Consider the following 14280-nt stretch of genomic DNA (forward strand, 5'->3'; position numbering starts at 1 on the left):
TCGTTGTTTTGAGGTAATTTATGTTTACGATACACTTTAGCTGATTTACCTGTAGCTAGATAATGTAATTTAGTGTGAATCTCAAACAGCTACAGCTAATTAGTTCATTAAGAATAATTAGAGCATCTGGGTTATTACGAAATCATGATTCGCTGTTTTTTCGAGGTTTGACAGATAAAATTTATATTTTAACTGCCAAACTGATCGCCAAAAATTCGACCCGCGATGATAAGCGCTATTATAATAAATCAGAAACGCTTAGATATGTTTAGTATGTACAGTCACTTAAACTTAATTTATGACTGATGAAAATAAAATTTCATTAAGTTGTCGTCTAGTGCAATGTAGGTTAGGTATACGTATTTTAAATTTAATAATTCTTAGTATTAGTCTGCTCCTGAATAATCTTGTTAGATTTTCAAAAGCACGTAGCTCTTATTTGTCTCATTCTAATTTTCGCTCAAGGAATATAATTTTCACTAAACTTGTTTTATAAAGCTTTCATTATTTACTAAAGTTGTTACCATATGATTAGCACGTATTTAGTACCGGTAGGTACTCGGAAGAAATGAATTTAGTGTTGCACTTGATGGTACAGCTTAGGGATCCTGAAATCAAAATAGCAAAATGTATTACGGATTTTTTTAAAATAATTATATACAATCACCAGAGAAGATTTTGAGGAAGGATCAGTCTTTGACATAATTAACCTAATTTTTAAGTCGCTTTCACACTATCAGATTTGTCGCGTGCCTATTCGTCGTACCTAACTACACACGGTTTTTCACGCGCTACACATACTTACCGAGCGACAGTAAACCTGTCGCCCAGTTACGCCCAACATCCGTATATTTCACACTCTAGAAATGCGTGAAATAACAAAAGACTGTCTCACACACGTAAGCCACAGGCTTATTCCTGAGAGCTTCGCCATTTCCTATTTTCCCAGCAGTCATGATACAAACACTGATATAATAATGATGTCAATCGCTAGTTGACGTTTTCCGCACCGGGTGAACATTGTCAATTTGCATACATACATGCGTAATAAGGAGCTTTTGTGCGCTAACGGATCACTCGGGCTGCAATTAGCTCACGGCTATTACCTTACGAACCCGTTTTACTTGGATAATAGTGCATGGCCTGCCTTTATATGTTTATAATATTTATTACGGCAAATATTCATTGAAAAGAAGATACTTAAAACTCTGGGTAGATAATCAACGTACGCAAGTAAATAATCGAAATTAATTTCAACAATTCAATCAACTATCGTAAAAGCTATATTCGCACACATCGCAAGTCACTGATCTTGAAAAGTTCTCGAAATTACACAATGATAAATGCTCTTTGCGTTATTTAGCTACGTCAAAGAATCGAGATTAATTTCACTTTATATTCCATTCACGAATTTCTCAAATGAAATCTTTCCACAATTCTGTTATTTACAATACATTAGTAATACTATGATAACAAAGCTGAATATCAAAAGAGATATTCAAAGCAAGCGGCGTCGTGGGTAACGCCGAGTGTTTATATAAATATGAAGTGGTTTCACCTAAATCACAGAATTCTCAAGACGCCCGCGCTTAGCCAAAGTTTAATTTCGCTCATTATAATATATTGTATACGCTATAACTGACAGAAACATTTACTTCTAGATGTTTACTTGTAATACTTTCGTCGCGACTTTGTATATTTTCGTCACAACATAAATTGTGAAAGTGTTATGTTTTATTCTGGTCGCTCTACCTCGAGTATTTAGCGCACTGAAAAGATTATCGTTAATTAGTTTCTAAAACACTTTAATATTTTGGGTCGACTTTGTAATTTCATTAAGGGTCCAGACTAAAGGTTAATCCGGCGATAATGCTGTTCCCGGCATTTGCTCAAAGAAATACGGTCGGCTACAAATTGTCAGGTGAACACAAATAGGCATTTTCGGGTCCGACTGTAATGCCATTGGAGAATACACAATTGAGTATTCTCGATATTATTATCCTTTGTTTGAAATCGGAGATTAGAGCCCTTTTCGGTTTGTCAAAATAATCAGCTATCTGGGTCTGTTTTGATGGCTCTTGAAATTATCAACATGTATTTCTGATTGAATACATTTTACTTGTTGGTAAACCAACTTTGTAAGACTTCTTTGTTTGCAAATCTGAAAGCTATAAAACACGAGCAGAAATAATCGTCGTACCAACTATTTGTATTCGAGCTGTCATCAAAGAGCCGATATGTTCCCGATAAACGGCGCAATGCTTTTACGCTGTACATGTTTTTTTTTCATAAGTATGTACATATAACTCACTCGTATAACAGGAAACCAAACAAATAATGGAGGAGAAAGTTAAATAATAATTAATGTTTTTTGTTTGGTAACATAAAAAAAACATCGTCGTCCTAAGCAAGCTAAGTAATAAGGAAAGTATTCGAAGAAACAATTTAGTTATCTCACCTTTATCACAGAGGGACTACATTAGTCCACCTCACGTACTATTGAAATAATTTATACCGAAGGGTTCCTAGCAACACTACTGCTAATTAAAACTTAAATTAATTCTTCGTATCTAAGAAGATCAACGCGGGTATATTCCTGTTTGAGATCCAACTTCTTACGCTCTAATATAACCACAGAATAGGTACATCGTACTTTTTATATAAAAATAATGATTAAAGGCTAAAAATGCTGTAATATTTTACTCTAAGTACAGAATTACGTACATAATAAGCCGTTCGTTGGTTACGTCTTTGAATAAATATAAAATCGTAAAAGAAACGGCTAATTAACAAATGAATACTCAAAAGAAAAATTAAAATAACATTTACATTATGCACCGCAGTAGAAAAATTAAAAATATATAAAAATTTGCAAGTTTGAGAATTAAGCACAACCGCGCTATTTTTGTAAAGAACAGTAATTAAGATAAATGGAATGAAAAGATAAAAGCGTTTCGCTAGCGCTTAACGTAAAGCGCTTTATATAAAGTGCTGGTGAGATGATACAGCGTACATTAAAATGTCGCATTCCACAATACATCTAGGTAGTCAAAACATACAAATTGGCACTCGTGGCACGCGACTGTCACAATTTATTACTGTTACACGATTATTCAGATCAGAAACGGTCGTGAATTTGTTTGTTTTCAGTGTAATATCGGAACTACATCAGCTGAATTTATGAAAATATTTATAGCTTTAGCAATTTTCCGTGGATTAAGGGCTCTCTTTGTGTAACAAAAGGTTGCGTTGATTTATTCTGCTTAATACGGCAGTTACGTTTTAAATTCTTTTGTATTGACGATAAATTGCATTACGTTATGGGATTTATAGGATTTATTTTCATCCCAGATCAAAGCGAGATAAGCACTAAAGTATGTATGAAAGATATTTTTTAATATTCATATAATGCCTGTGTTGCTGAATTACTTATACCTATAGTTTTACATATTTTGCCTGCACATTTGGTAATTTATAAAATTAAGATCAATCATAATCATTTTCAATAAGTAAACAAGCTCGTAGCGCAAATGGGTAATCACCCTAACCCACGATAAGTATAACTTATCACGTTCATAAACTCGGATATTCAAATAAATTGTCGCACGAATTTTCACTTATAATACCACAAGAGCTTCAAAATTATCGGGTATTTTGTTTATTTGAGGGAAATGCCAGATAATTTTGAAGCTCGTGTGGTATTCGGGGGATTATTTTTCCGTCCCAAATGTCGGCCACAACCTGTCAGTTTGACGTAGCAACGACCAGAGAAAATATTCAAAAAAAATTATCAGTATAATACCATGTAGGTTGTACCACGTGACGTCGAATGGTGCAATTCTATTGGTCGATATTTGGGTCGGAAAAATAATCACTCGAATTGACAAGTCTTCCCTCGTGTTATAAATGAGTCATAATATTATCATAACTTTGCGTTATTTTTAACAGAAAGCACTCAGTTTTATTACGTCAAACGTAGAGTATATAAATAGAAAAAAATATTTGAATGTCAAACATTTTAACAAACTACAATTTCGACTCCAGCGCGCGATAGATTGGGAAGTGACCATTGACTACAAAATGACAAGCGGAGGTGCCATAACGAAAAATTTACTAGGAAAGTAGCGCGCTAAAATGTGGGAGATTTTCCATAGCCAAAAATCGTAGACAGATGTCAGAAAAAATCCGAACACCTTGTTAATTTACCTACTCATAACTGATTATTTTGGTCACGACCACCGAACGTATTAGGCCTAGAATCAGGTGCCTGACGTACCTGCCTTATGGCATCTCCGCTCACCATTCCTTCCTCCGTGGAAGTGACATACCGTTCAACGAACTATTGGAAGCTTCGGCAAAAGTTTCTCGAATAATGACTGAATAAAAGTAGAAACTAAATTCTACGAAGAGGGAAAGAAATGAAGTCGCAGATGTACTAGTCAGCTGGGGTACGTTTGTCAAAAGACCAGTTGACTGAAATGAGTTTTAAAGTTCGCAGTCCTTCTAACGTTTATTTATTGCTTTTAAATAGAGTTGTTCCTAGAAGTATCAATACATTCTGAGTCGCGTATTCGATAAAAGGTTATTTTATAAAGAGCTTTGGTAAATAAAAACTTTATTCCATTTTTGCAAACGCCTATTTGTAGTTCAAAGTAGTTTACGAAGAATAAGTTCGAGATTTAGCAGCCCTGTCAACTAATTCCGTGTGAATCAAATATCAATTGTAACTACAATAAACTTATCTGTGATTTAATTAACTAGTGAGTCGACGTTGTCGTTTCAGACTACTCAATCTGTTTCAGTCATAACTGAGCGCCTGATATTAATCGCTCAAAAAGCAGTTGTCTGGCATCTTATTCAAATTAGCAGAAGTACAAGGCAGGAGATAAGTAGTTACCGCTGCCTCATTTTATTACATCAATCACAATTCCCTTAACTAAACTAGGTAAATTGCTTTATTTGTACGAAATAATCCTGACGAAAACCACATGCCCAATGTACAGTTTCCTAACATTCTTCGTGTTCGACTGCTTAAATTATTAGATCATAAAGACAAAAATACTAACATACAAGACATTACACGGCGTATTTACGTTAACTTTCCTGGTTTCGATATAAAAATAGATGAGGTACTGAACCCGTTGTGTCGGCGCACCGCGCGCCGCGAATAGTCACAGGATCGGTGACGCGTGAAATAAGAAAATACATATATTCAAATTCATCTTACGATACACCAGTAGATTTCTGACATAAGTAGAAATAGAAATGATAATTCTTTGACTAAAGAACGCTGAGCTTAAAACATTAGCGTAATATTTTCTTGGAAAAAGTTATGAAAATTATATAACCCTTAGTTACTTTGAAGCGCGCGCTTATTCCAACCCTCATTCGCAAAAATAGGCACATTTATTTTTGGGGCCCTTTTCTAAATATTCAGATATAGTACTTACCTTAAGATTTTGCTTAACAAAAGATATGCTTTTATCTACTGTAATGCTAAAGATCCCTAGTTAGGTACTACACAAACTGAAAACCCTTCGACAATAAAGGGCTCGAAGCCACGCAGTCATGAATTGAAACTCAAGTTTAGGTTCCATTGAATAAACTAGCCATTACATTCAGCTTATCTTGAGGAACTTTATCATGCCTAGCCTACAAGTATGTATGTAAGTATAGCAATATAATAAGGTATAGCTAGATAGGTATGTAGGTACAGCTGTGTCTATGTTGGCTCCACTTTAAAGTCACTATCGTGCGCTCTAGTAACAACGTAACGACCATTCCACTGCCGAGTGGCCTAATTAAAACAAACTCATCAGTGTGAAATAACCAACAGTGAACCTCTGAAGATTTAAACAAGCGTGTTTTAGTGCATCGTCCAACCATTTGCCTAAAAGGTTGCAAGCCGAGAGAATGACCACATTAAATGATGCTCAGTAATCTTCTTGATAAGATCATTTATCATACGAAATACAAGTTAGTGTTAACGGCTTCATTTGAGTTAGTAGAAGATATTAATCAATTTCAAGATATGAAAAATTATATCCAGTAAATGGAAAATTATGTCAAAATGCGCTATTTTCAAAAATTTCCTGATTAATGAAACTATCGATTGAAACAGTAACCGTTTCAAATAATTTTCCTTTACTATTTCTCCGTCTATGACAAGTTTTCTAAAGTTCTATGACAACAGTAATTTTACCAAACTTGGATAAGTCTACAAAGTTTAAAAATCAATACTATATTTAAAAAGACTTTTCAGTTACACCATTTGTAAAGCCAGCTTAAGCTTGTTATAAACGTGATCTCCAACATTTATAATAGGATTAAGGGATACGATTCTCTTTTTGTAGTTTCGCGGACAAGTTCCATAGTTATATACTCGTACAAGTTTCCCATTGCTGGAATCAATTTTCCGGGGTAGCTACTTTATCGCGTCGACTTGATGTATTGACAGTTGATCTGAGAGGATTACTTCCACTTTTCTGCTCGATAGATATTTTTGTGACAGAGGTTATACTGTGTTTTCGCCTGATACTTCTACTCTTGGGTTTCTTCGTAGAATGCTCACTTCATATAGCTGTGATCTCTTTTATAAGCTTAAATAATCAGTTATAATGATTGGGCTGGAAGATTCAATGTGGATCTCCAATTATCATGTAAAGGAAGCGGTTCTTTACAAGCATACTGAAATGAAATTTTACTACGGTTTGAATGGAACTCTGATTTGTTATTCATATATTTTAATAGCCTCTCAGCTATCAATCGACTCTCAAGCGTCGGCGGGAAAGCTCTGTCCAGTTCCGATAATTATTGGAAGACTACGCAATTTTATATTTTTAATGAAGCAGAGAAAAATGGCGCTTCTTGTTACATAAATTAACGCTTAAATTTCACGTAAATTTTAATTAAAATCAGTACGAAATTTAATAGCCCTATAATTAATGAATATACTGCCATTATAATATAGCTGTGTAATAATCTAGTAATATCTGCGTTATTACGTAAGTAGTTAAGAGTGTATTTCATTTAATTTCGATAAGGTATTTTGAAGTGTTTACTGACGCATATTGTAAAATACAATAACGCTCGAGAGTAGAGTACATACTGTGTAATACATGTACATATGAAAATATGCGTTATTAATTTTCAGTAATTTTAAGTGCGGCCTAAATAACGATCAATAATTTCAATAAACATAACAATAGCTTTATGTGCCGACCCAACATATCTTGTTTACGTGGACCGAAAGAATATGGATCGCAAAGGGGCATAACGCAACCTCAGAAAACCATTAATTCATATTTACTGCCACAGTATTTATGAAACATAAAAACTTTATGGTGAAGTAGGAAGGCTGCAGTATTCTAACGCGATCACTACGTTTTATAGGTCACCTTAAATGGTGCTTTAATTAGACATATAAGATTTACGGATGGTTAATGACTAGCGAGATATAGAACATACCACGTACGGTCAAATTGCTTGAGAAATAATGGTTGGAAATCATCAATCATAATCAGTGTTCAGGATTCCATTATAAAGTTCAGTTTTCAGTGCAGTGTGTGGAACTTGTTAATATCTCATCCTTCATAATAAAACTCATGCAACAGATCCCTTTAAGAGCGAACGACACGTTTCATACAAACTTATGACACGAATGGGATTTAAGTACGGCATTAAGGGAAATTTAGCTTTCTTCGCGCGTTTCATGTTTGACAGCTTCGTAAATAGATGTAAGCATATATCGTATTTCCTTCTTATGAGTTCGGACGAAGTTTGGTGTAATAAAACCTTTAAATGTATTTGTGATTCAACAAAGTTTGACTGAAGTTAAGCTCCTTTGACGCATTATAATTAAGGAGTAAACTTTATCGAACATTAATATGAATACGTGTTGTAACTGAACTCAGGTATACGACAGTAATTTACAGTCAGTATCATACAGTTATATAATTATTTGTTATTTAAATAATAAGGTGAATAATGTATGTAATATAAATATTATAGTATCAATATCTGATTTCAATAATATCTAAGTTTAGACAACCTTTCATTCGGCAATAGAATTAGAGAAAATATCAAGCTACGAATCAGCGCAAGCAATTAGGGAGACATTCATAAAATATCGGTGCCAAGGAAAATCAATTTTACTTTATAAATCCTTGAATCGGAGTAATTACTTCGTTTTATATACATTAATGTTTATCCAGCTATTTCAATTTATCGCTTATTTTATATATTAATGTTTCAGCGTCCTCGTGAGTATCAGAAAGCTCTTTAGAGTCGAGTAAATAATTGATGATCAAGAATTGTTTAAAAGCGGTTGAGACAAAGTGCTATTAGTAAAATCGGCGATTAACATTGCCTGTCCATTAAAGAGAAGAGTTTAGAACTTGTAAATAATAGCATAATTATCGGCGATTTTATCGTTAGACCTATTTGTTAACAATGCCTTCGTTACTGTAGCCGTGCGGCGGGGTTCAGCCAACAATCGCTTTGTTTTAAAAGCCAATTTATCCCTTCGCAGGTTTATACTAATATGGCAGCATTTTTATAGGTATTCAACACATTTTTATCCGATACTACCTTTGGGTATAACTATCGAGGGGTTATTGTTATCTCAATATCATGACGTAAAATCTCAGTTCCTTTCTTATAGCTGATATTAACATAAAAATCAAAAATTATGTGCAACATGCACATAATTTTTGATTTTCCTTCCGAGAATAAACATAAATTTTACATACGAATTTTATACGAACTGGCATGCACGGAGAAAATAACTTTATCCCACCAAAAATAAACATCAATAACCACGCTCCATATAGCAGGATCGTTTAAAACTCACTTACAGGTCTATCGGATGTTAACCGATCACTTCAGGGTCATCACGCCGACCTTAAATATTTGATAACATAGTAACACGTCTAGCTATTAAGTCGGTACATTTACAACCCAAACATTAATAAGCACTCGTAGATTGCTATCATTTATTTGATTTACCCGTGGTTATTAGGTGGCGGTGTTTATTTGCTCGTCACACAAAGACTGCGATATATCTCGCGTGGGCATCCATCAATTAAATGGCTGACAAGTTGGGGCTAAATTAGGCGGTGGTGACACAGTACTGTCACATCGGGAAGTGTGATCGTGTTCGGACAGCGAGCGTCGTTGTTAGGCGTATGCTGATTTAAAGATCGTTGAACTATCTAAGGGCAACTACACATGAATGGTAGAGTGCCAATACGGAAAATGTTTGTTGCGTGATGATTTATTGTTATTTTGGGATGTTAGAACAAAATAGGATAAAAAAACTTCATTCTCACTCGTTACCAAACATTCATTACCTACATAACATTGCTATTACGCCCTTAATATACCTATTTGGCAAAACCTTTTTATTATTCACAAAGCCGAAGTATTATACCATTTGGATTGAGTAAATTTATACACAGTAGGATCCATTAACACTTCTATTAGCCATTAATTCTGGCCTCAAAGTGAGGAGATGGTAAAATTAATTTGACCCTAATTTACATAATACATGTACATACGATCTCTGGGATATGACAAAATCGTTCTATACACGTTGAAAATTCGCCGGATCTCAATCCGAGAGAGGGGTGATTGTTCTCATTAGGCTTTTGTTCTGCCGCTTTTTGAAATTTGCCTTTAATGAATACTTTGAGTCGAGCTAAGTACGAATGAAAAAGGCACAATTGTGCATTTTTAACAAAAGCTAACGCTCGTAATTACAGTCATTCAGTAAATCGAGGTATCTTGAACTTTGTAATTACGAGAAGGTTTTTTCAACCCGCTTAATATCATCGATAAAAGTCTTTTGTTTACTATATTCTACCAAATATATAATATTCTACCAAAAATATACTCAAATAGGTTCTAAAGATACCTTTAATGTAAGCCCACGACATTAACGGGCCTTTGTGAATAGCAAATGGGCAAAAACCTCCGAATCATCAATCTGGGGAGCAGCAACTGTGGAAAATGGCGCAAGACGTGAAAAATCTCTTCGCTATTGGTCGACTGGATACAAATAGCTTTTATATAGTGGCACGCTTTATAAACCCGCCGAGTACCTGCGAGTCTACGGATAGTAGGACTCCGTATGAATCAATATCACCGCTTAAAAGGGAAAACATAACTCATAACGCAGGCAAAAATTGTTTTCAAAAAGATTTTCTGTTGACACAACATTTTGTATCGGACTTTTAAAACAACACAACGCCAAAACGAATTAATTGGTTGCTACTAGGTACTTAATTGAAACAATTTCAATCAAAAGTTAATCAAGAACTCGTTGCGAACATTTTTTCATATTTGAGGCTCGATACAATTAGAAAGTAAAATATTGGGAATTAGAATTTTAAAATATTGGGGCCAGACTAATTTTAAAAATAAATTAAGTACTTAAACTGTATTTTATTAGTACTAGAACATTAATTTTACATCAAAAGCTTTAGATACCTAGACCATAGCGTTAATGTGTGGTGGTTGGTTGTTACAGGTGGAGGGGGGTAAGCGCGGGGTGCGCGGCGCGGGGGGATGCCCGTGCGCAAGGGGCTTCTCGCGCCCCAGAACACCTTCCTCGATACCATCGCCACTCGCTTCGATGGCACCCGTAAGTACCTTAAAGTTGCCTTCGTCACTAATTATGTACCTTGGTTCGGTAGTCTACGAGAGAAACTTATACCTGCGCTCGCGAAATGCTACTTGGAGCGGTAAGTATTTTTTCATTCCACCATCTCGGAAAGAGTAGTTTTACCCTTTGATATCTGAGCGCAAAAGTCGTTTTTATCCTCTAGAGCGGCAAAGTGATTTGAATTCAGAACATCGTGTGCAATACTCCATTTATGACAATCTTGATAAGACTTTTCAAAGAAATACATATTAAACAAATAGAATACTGCTTAAAATAATTATTCAATTAATTACGTAATTTTTATTATTATTTTTACATACATTTTGAACCTCGTTTCATTTTTACACTGAGTTTTCAAATAAATGAACTTAAATAGGTACTTCTTTTTAATTTGATACTCATATGTGCGCGCCATTTTGTTTTTTTGCATTTAGTAATTTCCTCGATGAGGTGGGATGAAAAGTTACGTGTTGCACTCGAGTGCAAAGATTTTTCACCTTGTGCTCTTTTGATTCCCTCGCTATCGCTCAGGATTCTAATTATTGAAACACTCGCTACGCTCGTGTTTCAATTTTAGAATCCTTCGCTTGCTCGGTCATCAAATTGAGCCCGCGGTTAAAAAGCAACTTTGCACTCTTGTATAACAAATAACTATTAACCCCCGACGCAAAAACGACGGGGTGTTATAAGTTTGACGTGTCTGTGTGTGTGTGTGTGTGTGTGTGTGTGTGTGTGTGTGTGTATGTGGCATCGTAGCTCCCAAACGGATGATCCGATTGTAATGCGGTTTTTTTTGTTTAAAAGGTATGTCAGTCGGGAGTGTTCTTAGCTATGTTTGGTGGAAATCGGTTCAGGTCTTCAAGGTCATCAGCTCGTTTGCTAGATGTGATAGGAATGTTACACGCTCTGTTTACTTGCAAGTATATGTGGGATCTGAAATTTGAAACACTAATGTCTTTTGGAACCACTGAGCTGGTCTGCTGTTAGGGCACGAAGGTAGGAGACGTAACCCTGAACTGCCTTTTAGTAAACCCATCGAGTTTGGGCTCGTTGAATTTGTCTTGACGAGTTCTCTTCATGTTTCTGATTGACGAGAACCTAATGCTGGAAATGGGATGTGGCGGATGAAACCCTGAAATGCCGAAATGAAACGGATAAACCGATTTATATTTTTGCTGAAAATCTAGAATGTCCAAAGGTTAATCTTTATTGTTTTTCAGTTTGTGCAATTCTCCCAAAGCCAGTTTGTCATGAGGATTGTTAAACAGCTTCCTCTGGCCGAGATCGCATATAGCGACCCCATCTTAAGATAAAATAAATTAAATGAAAGAAGGAAAAATTAAGGAGCTCCTTTAAAAAGCATGAAATAAAATTAAATTATAAATTTAAAAAAACCCCCGACCCAAAAAAAAGTATGCAATAATTATGACAAAAGGTTAAAAACGCTAAACCCTATAAAAAGCAAAAAAATAACTTTTAATACTACGTAAACTAAATTTTGACGTGTCGGGGGACCGCTTTTTACCTTCATAAATACTTACATAAATAAAATGATATTACAACATTCGTTTAAAAAAAAAACACGTATCTAAAGTAATGAATTAGAGCGGTCCCCCGACACGACAAAATTTAGTTTACGTAGTATTAAAAGTTATTTTTTTGCTTTTTATAGGGTTTAGCGTTTTATGTTGCTGTGGACAATAGACAATACGGAACTTTCAGTGTCACCGCATTCGATCAATATAAAACATGTTCATTCGGTACATCAGAATCAAATCTTGGAAATCATTGCCTAAAAATTAAGCGAAAGCAGCATAAGTCCGAATAAGTTGTGAACTGTTTGCCGGAGAGCGGTTTTTCGATCTCTGGTTAAGTCTCACTGACCTACAAATAATTGTTAAGCATTTTTCTAAGGTACTACAACTAAGTAGCGATAAAACTTTGCCTTTAAGTTACCTATTGATGTAAGGAAAATGGAACCCACACAAAAAGTTTGATAGAAGCGTATACTGTAGCAAGAAAATAAATTGTCTATAACCGGCCAAAATTCCGGCGGAAATTACTTAGAGAGGACACCTCCACGCCTCATCCGCTCTTCGCAAACAGTTAACACCTTTATAATTTAACAAAACTTCTCTCTTCTTCTACGAAACTCAGTTACATTGTTACATCACTTACACTTCTAACTAAATTTCACACGAAGAGATTTCCGGTACAAAAAGCATTCCGAAAGTTTGAGATGAGCATAATGAAATAAGTCAATTTCTGACTCATCGGTCTATTGGTAGTGATCTGGGCTGAGTGAGAGGTTCTGCGTACAATTACCGGTTAAGACAAAGTATTATCAGGTTTCTGCATTAAATAATCCTGAGCATGCTAAAGTTCGGAACTGTTCTAGACAGCATTATTACCCACACAACGAGACTCCGTAATTACCAAAATGGAAATGTATAACATAACGGTACTTTGAGTCTTGCTAACCCCTCAGAGAATGGAAGCGAGACATGTATAAACGTATTACGTGTCTAATTCCAGTCCGACGGCCGACAGTGCTGGCATAACAATATACATTATTATATCTGGTTGCAGACAGTGCATCTAAATCCACGTTATCTTGTGAAGCCGACGTGTGCGCGAACTACGTAATAATCTAATTAACATTTTCATTCTCGACGCTCAAGTAATGTGGTATAACGCATTTAAACGCAGCCACGTTTAGCGCAGCTCCGGAAATTAATCGATAAATTAATAAACACTGCATCAGACATTTTCATATAAAAAGTCAGGGTTGTCTGCAACGGATGGACGAAAATGTTGCCCTCTTTTCTGTCATGTGATTGGGAAAACTAGGAGACCTTCAGTTATGATCACAGATTTACATTAAATAATCATCCATATTTTCATCAACGCTATAATCAATGTATGGAAATGGTCTATTAAAAGCTCTTTAAATAATCCTTTGTTCAGAGTGAATGAACAATAAGATTTTTGAAACCTTGATTAAGATGTTCCAACTTCCAACATCTCAAAAAACGTTACACGTGAACAAATAATAGACCACTGAGACAGCCCGTTACAGTAAGGGAAAAATCATTTTCACAAATCCCACGCACGCAAATACAACTACAATCTGTGGACTGCACAAATATTTGTTCCGTATTGAAAACGGACCGCGTCTCGTACCGTGGAAGCCAATTGGTAAGCCTGCATCCACTGTGCTATTCATACTTTGTTCCACATTACGATGCTTCTCAATACAAAATAGGTTTTGCACAAAAGACGGTCCAGAATTTTTCGATTATAGCGGTCTGCATTGTATTTTAAAGCCAGTTTGGTATTTTTTTGTCAGAGAAACTTAGGGTTAAAATTTTCAGGATGATAGTAAATTTTAGGTACTTAAAAACTAGCAGTTCTCCGCAATTTTACATGCGACAATACTACTCTATGTTCTGGGCTCTGTACCTACTCGATAAAACTAATACGTATTTTTGGGCTCGAGTCTATTAAAAGTTGTGATATAAATACAGCACAAATACTATTAAGTACAACGATTAAACTTGTAACTATATTCGGTAATATACAACACTACGAACTTAGTGAAATAATAGTTTGCCAAA

General features: G+C 35.2%; 1 protein-coding gene across 9 annotated transcripts in view; it reads left to right on the forward strand.

Moving 5' to 3' along the window:
* LOC110375698 (potassium voltage-gated channel subfamily H member 8) overlaps positions 1-14280 on the forward strand; it is a 69730-nt gene that overhangs the window by 32834 nt on the left and 22616 nt on the right. For all 9 annotated transcript variants that reach the window (XM_021333926.3, XM_064036223.1, XM_021333929.3 and 6 more), the window contains one exon: positions 10529-10642. In XM_021333926.3, the coding sequence (XP_021189601.2) occupies positions 10567-10642 (76 nt within the window). In that variant the 5' untranslated portion in view covers positions 10529-10566. The remainder of the gene's footprint in view (positions 1-10528; positions 10643-14280) is intronic.

The sequence above is a fragment of the Helicoverpa armigera genome, chromosome 9 (genome assembly GCF_030705265.1).
Source record: "Helicoverpa armigera isolate CAAS_96S chromosome 9, ASM3070526v1, whole genome shotgun sequence".
NCBI classification, from domain to species: Eukaryota; Metazoa; Arthropoda; class Insecta; order Lepidoptera; family Noctuidae; genus Helicoverpa; species Helicoverpa armigera.